This window comes from Salminus brasiliensis, chromosome 2 (genome assembly GCF_030463535.1).
Source record: "Salminus brasiliensis chromosome 2, fSalBra1.hap2, whole genome shotgun sequence".
NCBI lineage: Eukaryota > Metazoa > Chordata > Actinopteri > Characiformes > Bryconidae > Salminus > Salminus brasiliensis.
In genome coordinates this window covers 3,309,826-3,323,463 of record NC_132879.1, presented here as the reverse complement: position 1 = coordinate 3,323,463, position 13,638 = coordinate 3,309,826, and the positions used below count along the sequence as shown (strand labels likewise).

At 42.3% G+C, this 13,638-nt stretch overlaps 1 protein-coding gene across 17 annotated transcripts in view; it reads right to left on the bottom strand.

The window, feature by feature from the left end:
• Positions 1-13,638, bottom strand: part of celf2 (cugbp, Elav-like family member 2) — a 39,910-nt gene that overhangs the window by 21,231 nt on the left and 5,041 nt on the right. For 9 of the 17 annotated variants that reach the window (XM_072674128.1, XM_072674129.1, XM_072674132.1 and 6 more), the window contains exons 2-3: positions 9,454-9,675; positions 6,689-6,752 (exon numbers count right to left, since the gene is read on the bottom strand). In XM_072674128.1, coding sequence (XP_072530229.1) covers positions 6,689-6,752; positions 9,454-9,675 — 286 coding nt within the window. The remainder of the gene's footprint in view (positions 1-6,688; positions 6,753-9,453; positions 9,676-13,638) is intronic. The other 8 variants (XM_072674136.1, XM_072674141.1, XM_072674137.1 and 5 more) reach the window with 1 other exon arrangement.

Here is a 13,638-nt window from a genome sequence, read left to right as displayed (position 1 = left end):
TGAGCCTGCCAAGCGGAATCTGGACTGAGACCAAAGACGGAGACACAAAAGTGACCTGCGTTCGTCCTTGACAGCTGGAGAGCTTTTCCTTTTTCAAACCGCTCAGATATTCATGCCAACACAGGGAGGGATAGACTGACTTACCACTCAGTGGTTAATTCCCTATTGGAATGGCTTATTATGATTATACACCGATCAGCCATAACATTAGCAACACCGACAAGTGAAGTGAAACACGCATCTTCATCCACAGTGGCTCCGGTCAAGGGGTGGAGCTACATTTTAGGCATCAGGTGGACTTGAAGTTCTTGAAGGTGATGGAGGTGCTGAAGCAGGAAAAATGGGCAAGCGTAAGAATCTAAGACACTCCCGACAAGAAGCAAACTGTGAGGTTCTAGACGATGACTGGGTCAGAACATCTCCAAAAAAAAAAAACATCCGGCATTAGGTCTTGTGGGGTGTTCCCGGAAAGCGGTGGTCAGTACCTACCAAGTGCTCCAAGGAAGGACAACAGTGAATCAGCAATACGACTCAGGTCCCACCTCAGAACTGAAAGGATCTGCTACTAATGATACCACAGAACACCATCAGACGTATTGTGGAGTCAACGCTTCTTAACAAACCACAAGGTTTAGGGATTCAGGAAGACAGTTAATGGTTTATAGTTCATATATAGATTTATGAGTTTATGTACTTTAACTTAAACTGATATAAAGTTTATATAAATAAAAAATAATGATAATTAAGTTGATGTGTGCATTTATGCTGAATCTGGATACAGAGTTTTTATTAAGTGTCTGACCATAGAGCCGCCCTTGCCTTGCTTGGATATTTTTGGGTGGCGGTCCACTCTAGCAGTGATACTTATGTGTGTATAAACCCCAGCCACAATGCTGTGCCTCACACACTCACACCAGTTCCACATAAACTACTATATCAGTGTCACTGCAGTGTGGCGAGTGGACCAAGTAGTATCTGAATGGGGTAGAGGGGGGCTGATGAACCGCACTGCAATGGCTGGGCTACAGTCTGTAACTGTACACCTGCTGTATACACCAACCAACCACTTCATTAAAACCAGCTCCTTGTTTTGATCCATTCTGATGGCGAGTGTTGGTACGAGGGGATCAGACACAGCGGTGCTGGTGCAACCAGAAACATCCAGCCAGCGTCCTGTGGGCAGCATCGCCCTGTGGGCACTGATGAAGGAATAGAGGATGACCAGCACAAACCAGCTAGGTAGGAGTGTCTAATAGAGAGCGGACAGTGAGTGGACAGACACAGTGTTTAAGCACTCCAGCAGCACTGCTGTGTCTGACCCACTCGAACCACCAGCGCAACACACGCTACTAACGCACACACACACGCCACCACCACCATGTCAGTCAGTATCAGTGCTGAGAATGACCCACCACCCAAATACTGCCTACCTGCTCCATAGTGGTCAGTCCTGGGGGGGTCCTGAGCATTGATTGCAGATGAACTGCAGTCTGAATTATAGACCTACAAAGGGTAGGTGGTTTTAATGAAGTGGCCGGCCGGTGTGTAGTGGAGCTGTTAGGTCAAGTTGTGTCGATTTACAGGATATTTACAAAAGTTAACGGAGCCAAACTGAGTGAAGAGTGGATGGTGTGTGGTGGCGCTCTGTCAGACGCTGAGAGGAGAAGAAAGTCGAGTGTGTAAAGAGAGAGAGAGAAGCAGCAGGAAAACAGGCGGCTATGGAGCACTGTCTGAATGCTTTTGTGCTTCTGAATAGAGGAGAAATCTAAGCCAGAACAGTGTGCTTGCTGTGTGTGTGTGTGTGTGTGTGTGTGTGTGTTTAAAAATGCCTGCTGATTAGCTGGCACACAGCTAGATCGCTGGTCAAGGAGGGCACTTATGCAAGTGCTGGATTGGGTTGTGTGTGTGTGTGTGTCTGTTACAGAAAGAGATGGAGAAAGCAAAAGCGAGAAGATGGACGAGTGAGGATATGTGAGAGAGAGAGAGAGAGAGAGAGAGAGTAAAACACGAGTGGGAGAGCAAGAGAAGGGAGTGAGCGAGTGTGAGAAAGAAAGAAAGAGCTGGAGAGAGTGAATGTGAGAAAAAGGGAGCGAGGATGGGCGAGAGAGCAAGTGTGAGAGAAGGAGAGAGTGAGAGAACGAGTGTTTTGTCAGAGGGGGTCAATGGAGAAAGTGTCTGGCTCTTAACGCAGCGCTCCGTGTGCTATTGAACCTCCTCATGGCTTATAGCGCTCAGTGTGTCTTATTGAAGCTCCTTATGGCTCGTAGCTCCACCCACAGCAGATGTCAGCTGCACACAGCACCTGCCAATCAAGGCCCGTTGCCAGGCGACAGATGGAGGGGCCCAAAGATTTTCACAATTCGACTAGAGAGAAAGAGCTGAAATCTCAGTGAGCTCGCAGACTCCCGCCGGTTTACACTTCATGAGGAGAGGAGATACACACACACACACACACACACACACACACACACACACACACACACTCACACTGTTTTTGTAATTGTACCCATTCGGGCTAAAAACAACATGTACGAAAAGTGATGATTATGTCTAATTATTATGTTTATAGGAACATAAGTAGTTTCTGTGAAGGGTCTGACTGGTGTTTATGTGTGTGTGTGTGTGTGTGTGTGTGTGTGTGTGCATTTAATATAACAATAATCAAATGAAACCATCAAGTATAACGCACTTATCAAAGCATCAGCAAATTTTAACCACTGAACTACTACAGACCCTCCTAATGAATACATTCAACTACTTCAAGTTGCACCCATTGCTGACACAGATGTGCAAATGCACACACACAGCTTGTTGCTGAATGCAATCATTCTTCACAGCAATGCTCCAAAATCTAGACAGTCTCTGGACAGTAGAGACGGTCACTCCAACAAAAGCAGGATCAGCTTTTTTTATTACCCATGATTTCAGAAGCAACAGTGAATGAGCAGGTGTCCAATCTTAAACTACACCTAAACCTAACCATAACCTACACCTTAATCTACACCTAAACCTAACCATAACCTACACCTTAATCTACACCTAAACCTAACCGTAACCTACACCTTAATCTACACCTAAACCTAACCGTAACCTACACCTAAACCTAACATTACCCTACACCTCAGTCTACTACTAAACCTAATATTAACCTACACCTTAATCTACACCTAAACCTTACATTAACCTACACCTTAATCTACACCTAAACCTTACATTAACCTACACCTTAATCTACACCTAAACCTAACCATAACCTACACCTAAACCCAACATTAACCTACACCTTAATCTACACCTAAACCTAACATTAACCTACACCTCAGTCTACACCTAAACCTAACATTAACCTACACCTTAATCTACACCTAAACCTAACCATAACCTACACCTAAACCCAACATTAACCTACACCTTAATCTACACCTAAACCTAACATTAACCTACACCTTAATCTACACCTAAACCTAACATTAACCTACACCTCAGTCTACACCTAAACCTAACATTAACCTACACCTTAATCTACTCCTAAACCTAACATTAACCTACACCTCAGTCTACACCTAAACCTAACCATAAACCTAACCATCTGTGTCTGCCTGTGATCTGGAGTTTCTACAGTAAACCCTCTCTTACGGCTGAGATAAGCTCTGGCACTGTGCTGCGAGTCTCAGGTCTGTGTGTTTATCCAGCAGAGCAGCCGGGCGAGGCGCTGTAACAGCAAATGGCTTTTCTAGAATTCTTTTAATTGGTGGAAATTAAAGAAGTTGAGCACTCCGAGCAACAGAGTGAACGTCAGACGTGTGCAGCGGAAGTCTGCACTACTTCAGCTACCGGCTTCAAACGTTCATTTTGGGCTACTGCTCCTTTCTCGGGATAAGCTCCATTTAAAGTGGTTTCACAAGAGACCGCTGTTTCAGAAAAACAGCAGAAAAGCACAAACTGGATTTGACAGTTATGGTAATCTCACCAAATTAGAGGCAAATCTCTTTCATCCTGCGCTGTGGCAGCTGGTGCTGCTGTCGGCTTACTGTGAACCTCCGTCACGAGTGCGCGTGTGTGTGTGTGTGTGTGTGTGTTTGAGAAACGCACTGGTGAACTTAGGCAGGAGCTTTGAGAACTCCTTAATGGTAAACAAAACCAGCAGCACGCTCCTCGTACCCAGCACAGTTGCTAATTAAAGAGGAGAAACTGATTCTTCTCTTCCGTTCGAGGGGCGAAAGCATCGCGAAGGTTGTGGAGGGGGGGTGGGGGGGATCATCCCACACCATAAACGCGGTTCTCCGTTATTATCCCCCCTTTTTCTTCCTTTTATCCACAGCAGTGACAATGATAATTGAGCAGCTGCTCCGAATATTCGCTGTGTAAAGCCCAGACGGCTCGATAAACAGACCACAATTAAGCCCTACCAAACATCACACACACGCAGAAAGAAACAGTGTGAGAAAACGAGAAGGCGCGAGAGAAATGAGAGAGACACTGAAATATAAACGAAGAGACACAGTGAGAGAGAGGGGGGGGGGTGTTGAAGGAGAAATGAAAAAAGTAAAGCGACAAAACTTTCCATGGAAACACAACAGAGAGGAATACACTCTCAAAAGGCTGACACACACACACACACACACACATACACACACTCACACCTGTCAGTCTGCTTGTTGTATAACAGACAGATCAACACTGTCTGAACATCAGCGACACATGCAGCACTTTGTTCCTCCTCCATTCTCTGTCCTTCACTGACTGGTGGGACTTCACACACATCTCAGAGAGAGAGAGAAAAAAAAGCTTTGGCTGGACCAAACCACCACCAAGAGCTTTGGGAGAAGATAACAGCACCAACAGGGCTAACGGCGCTAACAGCGCTAACTGTACTGTCTCCACAGGGGGGCATTGGCACATCCGCAGCTACAGCGCATCCTTTTAAATATCCCCTGGACAGACGGAGGACGGGGGAGTGTGTCAGAAGCACGAAACACTCGATTTCCTCTAGCATAAGTCATAATTGCGGAGGCGTGATGAGGTGGGAGTTGCGGACGTGGTCTGCCGCGCATCACATCACTGTTGCGCAAGAACCTTGTACAATATGTGGACAAAGGTACAATATGCGGGACACCTGATTTTGGGGGAGCACTGCTGTGGGGATTTGAGCAATCTGCATTTAGAGTGGTCCGGATGTTGGATGATCACCTCACCATCTCATCCCCAACTCTCCAAACTTAACCCAAAAGTACTGGGTGGAGCACCACCACCATCATTCCAGAGAACACAGTTCCTTTCACTTCTCCACAGCTCAATGCTGTTGGGGGGCTTTACACCCCTTTAGCCCACGCCTGGCATTATTAGGCAGCATGGTGCCAATAGCTGTGTCAGCAATGGATGCAACTTAAAGTAGATGAATGCATTCACTAGATGGGGTGTCTACAAACTTTTAGACTATTAATAGTGAGGTCCGGATGTTGGATGATCACCTCACCATCACCTCACCATCTCATCCCCAACTCTCCAATTTAACCCACTGGTTAAAAGTACTGGATGGAGCTCCACCACCACCACCATTCCAGAGAACACAGGTCTTCCACTGCTCCACAGCTCAATGCTGTTGGGGGGCTTTATACCCCTCTACTAGTTTCAGCAATGGATGCAACTTAAAGTAGCTAAATGCATTCATTAGATGGGGTGTCCACAAACTTTTAGACTTTTAATATAATGTAAATCTGGCATGTGTTATTTATACTGTATTAGAATGTCACAGTGATTTCACAGACCAATAGGAATGCTCCAAAATTACTCTGAATAAAACGCCTTGACTTCCATTGGGGGGTCACATTTTTGGGGATGCAAGGGTATTTTTTGCACAACAGTGATGACGTGCTACACACGACTGTCCACGGCGAAAGGTGGTTGATGTGGCGCAACAGATAACACCACCACCTGCCATTGAGTTGAGACAACAACACCATGTGGGAGTCCAGGGTTCGATTCCCGGTCTGGGTGACTATGCTGCGCTACAACAATAAGAGTCCTTGGGCAAGACTCCTAACACTACACTGACCCACCTCTGTAATACGAGTAACCGTGAGTAAGTCGCTCTGGATAAGAGCGTCTGCTAAATGCCGTACATGTAAACGTAAGAGCGCAGGTCCGATCTTGCCGATTGAGGCTTGTCGAGACTAGAGAGCTTCTGTTCAGACGGACAGAATCCAGGGCAAGGCGAATATAGCACAGAGCACGTCCTTTAGGTGTGATGGTTAGTTTTAGGGCATTTACAAGCTGGGTGAAAGGAAAAGGGCAAGACTGCTGAATGCCAGGAGCGGTTCCTGTGTCCTTGAGCATGTTTACGAAGCACGTATCAAGAAGACATGATAAGAATTCGGAGAAATCCAGCCTCCTTTTCAGACATCTCGTACTGAATTCTTCCCTTCACACACACACAAACATTATGTGCACACACACACACACACTCACACACACACACACGAACACAACAGAGATTCTGTAGCTAGGGGAGGCAGGGCTCTCCGACACCCACTATTCCAAGTATAGGAAACGTTCTCAGGCTAGAGGTTACAATGGTCCAGAACTGGAATGGTTTAGTAATGGGAGTTTAGTAGAAGGGTTAAAATGGGCATTACCGGGGTAAGACTGGGGCGGCTGGGTAAAGGGGCCCGAACTGAGATCAGCTTACCTGCCATCTGCTGGATGCCACTGAATGCTCCCAGGTTACTGGAGGAGGTCGCCTGCTGTAGCAACTAGAAGAGAGGGAGGAAGAGCGGTAGAGAGAGTGTAAAGAATAACGGCATCATGATCAAAACAGGATGTACATATTTGCTTGAAGCAGGGTTCTCCAACTCAAAAGCCTGCAGAGCTAAAGCTCTACATAGTAGAAGTAAAAAAGTTTAGGGACACCACTTTATAACCGTCTGGACCGTCTGGACGTTAGATCTTCATGTGATCAGTACTGAGAGATGGAGGTCATCTAACTAAACTTACACACGTCTTTAATCATCATTTATACAATTAATTAATAGAAATGTCAAGGATAAAGTTCAACCCTCCAACATTTATTACTCCTTCAGATGTGTGGAATCAGACTCAGCAGATGATCAGAACATGGTTGGAGAGGATTATTCTGGAGGAGTCTGGAGTCTTATTTAAACCTCAGACGTTTAGTTTGGTCTGCTCTTGATTGAAATTGGTGAAGTGAGGGGTGGAGAAGATCACCATGACCAGATCCAGAGAGCTCTCTGAGATCTTCAAAAAGAAGGGTGGAGATGCAGAGGAGTCTGGGAAGGAGGTTTAAGAAGATCTCCACTGTTCCACCATCTGCTACATCATTTACAAGTGGAGAACATTTACAACTACTGACCAACATGGCCAGATCAGGACGTCCCAAGAGCAGGTTCAGCCTGAGGGGAAGACTCCAACTATCCTAAACTTTCATCACAGTAGCAGGTAGGTTGGTGTTAGCATCTACCACAAGAAAGAAACTTTGATTTAATGAAAAAAAACATCAGGGTCAAGATTCAAGATTCATCTGTCCAAAGCACATCAAAGGTTCCAGAAGTCCTGGTCTTGCCTGGTCTTTACTTCAGCCATCCCCTGATGTTGTTACTGTCAAATGAAGATCTAATGTCCAGATGTTTAAATATCATTAAAAAGACAAAGGGTTTAATGGTGTGTCCTTTTTTGTTTTTTCATGACTGCACATCAATCAATTGTGGTTCTTCATCAAACGATTGCTTTAAGCTCTAACGCTAACACAACACTATGCAGCGCTGCAGCCGCATAATTCAAGTTTGAGAGCCCTGGTTCAAACTAATGCAGAGTTGGTGTGTAAGGAGAAGGTCTGAAGGAGTCTAATACATGAAGATGAGATACTACTACGATGTGCTCTAAAGTGAGACCCTCCATAGAAACACTGTAGGACAGTCTGTCAACCGCAGAGACACACAGCACATGCTAGGAGCTGGGGACCAGACTCCCCATGTCAAAAAGGTTGAGCCTGAATAGTGTAGTCTTAGGTCCAGCAGAGAAGCTAAGTGGACAGTGTTAATAGAGTGACTTGTGCTCATAACTGTGTAACTATATACACACACGACATGTCCAAATGTTTGTGGACACCCCTTCTAAGTAACGCACTCAGCTACTTTAAGCTGCACACTTTTTGCTGACACAGATGTGCAAATGCGCACACACACACACAGCTTGTTTAGTTTCGTTAGAAAAATACTGCCAATAGAATAGGACTCTCTGGAGCAGATAAACATGAACCTATTGGCACCATGCTGCTGCCTAATGCCAGACATGGGCTAGAGGGGTATAAAGCACCCCCAGCATTGAGCCGTGGAGCAGTGGAACTGTGTTGGGGATGAGGTTGGGTGGGGATGGAACCAACATCCTGACCTCACTAATGCTATATTGGAACAGGGAATGAGCAGGTGTCCCAATACTTTTGTCCATAAAGTGTATATATTTTAATGGTAACAGGGCGTCAGATTGGCTACTAAAAACTTCCCTTCGCTGTGTGTTTCCGCGCTTCACAGAGTGTAAGAAGTGCTGGGTAGAGCAGAGTGGACACTAGAGGGGCTACGCTAAGGGTTACGATGAAAATTAGAAAGTCCCACAGATTGCTAACAGGCTCACTAGCGCTAAGACGGAGGGAGGAGGGGAAGAAAGAAGAGAGGAGCAAAAAAGAGGTGGAGGCGGATGCGATGGTCCTGACCCAGTGCTCTTGCTCTTGCCTTGTGCCCTCCTTTGGTTACTGCTAATCTAGCACAAATAAAGAGCACAAGGGGAAACGTGCAGGCTGAGCTGTTTTGTTAACAGAGAGTGGCGTGGGCGGGGCTTGAGCCAAAGGAGGCGGAGCAGGAGGCGTGTGGTGTGGAGGTGGCAAGGAGAAGGTTTTAAAAAGATAGTATGATGAGATGTGAAACTGTCGGACAGGACAGTCTCTCTAACTACAGCTAACTACAGACTATCCGTGGTGTTGCCGAGGTGAAGCCTTCAGTGAAAGTTCGACCAAAGTAGGCTTTTGAACGATTCTTTGATGTTACCCTTGAGGGTTGTCATGTGATGATGTCATAAATGAATCCAAAAATATCATTTTAACGCTAATGAAACTATTTAAGCTCAGAATGATGATAAATGGCGGCTCATCGAAAGTCGCAACTCTGAGGGTAAAAATCATCAAAAACGCACTTCTGAGGACGCCACACTCTGAAGACACACACCGAGCAACACACACACCGAGCTATATCCAACATGAGGAGGGGGGGAGGGGGGGGGCGGTTGTTTACGCTAACGGAAAGACAGAAAGAGCAGAAGGGGAAACGTGCGAAACGACTGAGCCTTTTCGCTAAGAGATTGTGGCTGGTGGGCGGGGTCTAAGCCAAAGGAGACGGTGTAGGGTCGGGGGGGTTTAGGAGTTTGGGGGCGGAGACAGTGACTGACTGCGGCGGCGGCGTTGGCTGCGCTGCTGGTGGCCGTGGTTGCGTGGGTGTGGCCTCTTACTGCCAGATACTGCGGGGTTAAGCCGGTCAGGCCGGTCAGGCTCCCCCAGGCGGAGGCGCTGTTGAGCTGCTGCATCTGCTGAGCCAGCTGCTGCTGCAGCCTCCGCTGCTCTTTATCCTTCTGAGTGTCGGCAAACTTCACCACCATGGGGGAGGAACAGCCCTGCAGAGAGAGAGAGAGAGGGAGAGAGAGAGAGAGAGAGAGAGAGAGAGAGAGAGTGAGGAGAGAGAGTGAAAGGAGGAGAGAGAGAGAGAGAGAGGGAGAGAGAGAAAGGAGGAGAGACAGAGAGAGGAGAAGAGAGAGAGAAAAAGAGAGTCAGGAGAGAGAGAGAGAGAGAGAGAGAGAGTGAGAGAGAGAGTGAAAGGAGGAGAGAGAGAGAGAGAGAGAGAGAGAGAGTGAAAGGAGGAGAGAGAGAGAGAGAGAGAGAGAGAGAGAGAGAGAGAGAGAGAGAGAGAAAAAGAGTCAGGAGAGAGAGAGAGAGAGAGAGAGTGAGGAGAGAGAGTGAAAGGAGGAGAGAGAGAGAGAGAGAGAGAGAGAGAGAGAGAGAGTGAGAGAGAGAGAAAAAAAGAGTCAGGAGAGAGAGAGAGAGAGAGAGAGAGAGTGAAAGGAGGAGAGAGGTCCAGAGAGAGAACTAAGTACAATCAGGCATTTACCAAAAGTCATTATACTGTTACAGCTGTAGAAATACACACTTCTGCGCACACACACACACACACACACACACACACACACACACACACACACACACACAGGAGCAGCGGGAGCGCGTGGTGAATGGAGGGAGTGTGTGTTGTGTGGTTTGGGTTGAGATGGTGATATTATTTCCCCAGAAAGCGATTTCCTGCTTTATAAAGCTATTTCATCATGTGTTTGAGTGAGACACACACACACACACACACACACACACACAGCCTACACTGCACTCCAAAGACCCACTGAATCTCTGCTAATCTCTCTCTCTGCTCTCTCTGTCTAACACACACACACACACACACACACACCTCAGAGGGCAGCCAATATAGCCTAAAGCCCTAAGGCTCTGCACAGAGAGCACATAATGAGTATGAGTGTGTGTGTGTGTGCGTGTGTGTGTGTGTGTGTGCAGGCTTTGTATGAATTCTGTATAAGAACATACTCTTGCTGTCTCACCCCATCCCCACCCACCCCAACACACACACGCATACACACACACACACACACACACACGCATACAGTGTGTTAAAGCAGGCAGACATGATTTGAGAACAGAGGAAGCAGCTAGTGTAACAACTACACATATTAATATCAAAGCCCCTCCGCAGGCTACACCCGCTTACATATGGAGAGCGCGAGAGCGAGCGCGAGAGAGAGACACTTACAGATATTTTGTATGTGAATGTTTTATTAATACTGTAACTTATACTGTACAACCAATAACCACTACTATATTACTACTGTATTACTACTGTACGGTATGACTAAATGTTATATACAATTATTATATTATTCGTCCTGTACAGTACTGTATAACTACTGCCGTACAGCCAATATACAGCTCATACTGCACAATACAGTACAACTAATATTGTATTATACTGTATAATTAATGCTGCATAGTACTGTACTATTAACTACTACTGTACAATACTGTAGAACTAACACTAACACTAACTAATATAATATATAATATAACTGGAATAAAAACATAAATATAATTTATACTGTATAACTAAGAATGTACAGTACAATATAACTTTACTCTAGAACTTGTACAATACTGTAAAATGAATGCTGTATTATTACATCTGTATAACTAATACTGTATTACTAAATCTATGTAGATAATACTGTATAATTCTATATATAACTAATACTGTATAATTAAGTCTGTATAGCTTATACTGTACAATACTATATAACTAATACTCTAAGTCATATGGTATAATACTATATAACTAATGCTGTGGAACTAATATTGCACAATATTCAAAAAGCTGTGTAGCTAACACTGTATAATACTATATAACTAATACTCTATAGCTAATACTGTATAATATTGTGTCACTGTATCTGTGTAGCTAATACTGTATAATACTATATAACTAATACTCTATAGCTAATGCTGTATAATTCTATATATTACTAATAATTTCACTAATATGGTACAGTACTGTATAACTACTGCTGTAGAAGTAGTACAATATTTTATAACTAAAACTGTATAATACTGTATTACTGAATCTGTGTAGCAAATGCTGTATAATTCTATATAACTAATACTCTAGAGCTAATACTGTAGAACTAATGCTGTATAATTCTATATAACTAATACTCTATAGCTAATACTGCAGAACTAATGCTGTATAATTCTATATAACTAATACTCTATAGCTAATACTGCAGAACTAATGCTGTATAATTCTATATAACTAATACTCTATAGCTAATACTGTAGAACTAATAATGTATAATTCTATATAACTAATACTCTAGAGCTAATACTGTAGAACTAATGCTGTATAATTCTATATAACTAATACTCTAGAGCTAATACTGTAGAACTAATGCTGTATAATTCTATATAACTAATACTCTAGAGCTAATACTGTAGAACTAATGCTGTATAATTCTATATAACTAATACTGTAGAACTAATGCTGTATAATTCTATATAACTAATACTCTATAGCTAATACTGTAGAACTAATGCTGTATAATTCTATATAACTAATACTCTATAGCTAATACTCTATAGCTAATGCTGTATAATTCTATATAACTAATACTGTAGAACTAATGCTGTATAATTCTATATAACTAATACTGTAGAACTAATGCTGTATAATTCTATATAACTAATACTCTATAGCTAATACTGTAGAACTAATGCTGTATAATTCTATATAACTAATACTGCAGAACTAATGCTGTATAATTCTATATAACTAATACTCTATAGCTAATACTGTAGAACTAATGCTGTATAATTCTATATAACTAATACTCTATAGCTAATACTGTAGAACTAATGCTGTATAATTCTATATAACTAATACTCTATAACTAATACTGCAGAACTAATGCTGTATAATTCTATATAACTAATACTCTATAGCTAATACTGCAGAACTAATACTGTATAATTCTATATAACTAATACTCTATAGCTAATACTGTAGAACTAATGCTGTATAATTCTATATAACTAATACTCTATAGCTAATACTGTAGAACTAATGCTGTATAATTCTATATAACTAATACTCTATAGCTAATACTGTAGAACTAATACTGTATAATTCTATATAACTAATACTCTAGAGCTAATGCTGTATAATTCTATATAACTAATACTCTATAGCTAATACTGTAGAACTAATGCTGTATAATTCTATATAACTAATACTCTATAGCTAATACTGCAGAACTAATGCTGTATAATTCTATATAACTAATACTCTAGAGCTAATACTGTAGAACTAATGCTGTATAATTCTATATAACTAATACTCTATAACTAATACTGTAGAACTAATGCTGTATAATTCTATATAACTAATACTGTAGAACTAATGCTGTATAATTCTATATAACTAATACTCTATAACTAATACTCTATAGCTAATGCTGTATAATTCTATATAACTAATACTGTAGAACTAATGCTGTATAATTCTATGTAACTAATACTGTAGAACTAATGCTGTATAATTCTATATAACTAATACTCTATAGCTAATACTGTAGAACTAATGCTGTATAATTCTATATAACTAATACTCTATAACTAATACTCTATAGCTAATGCTGTATAATTCTATATAACTAATACTCTATAGCTAATACTGTAGAACTAATGCTGTATAATTCTATATAACTAATACTCTATAACTAATACTCTATAGCTAATGCTGTATAATTCTATATAACTAATACTGTAGAACTAATGCTGTATAATTCTATGTAACTAATACTGTAGAACTAATGCTGTATAATTCTATATAACTAATACTCTATAGCTAATACTGTAGAACTAATGCTGTATAATTCTATATAACTAATACTCTATAACTAATACTCTATAGCTAATGCTGTATAATTCTATATAACTAATACTCTATAGCTAATACTGTAGAACTAATGCTG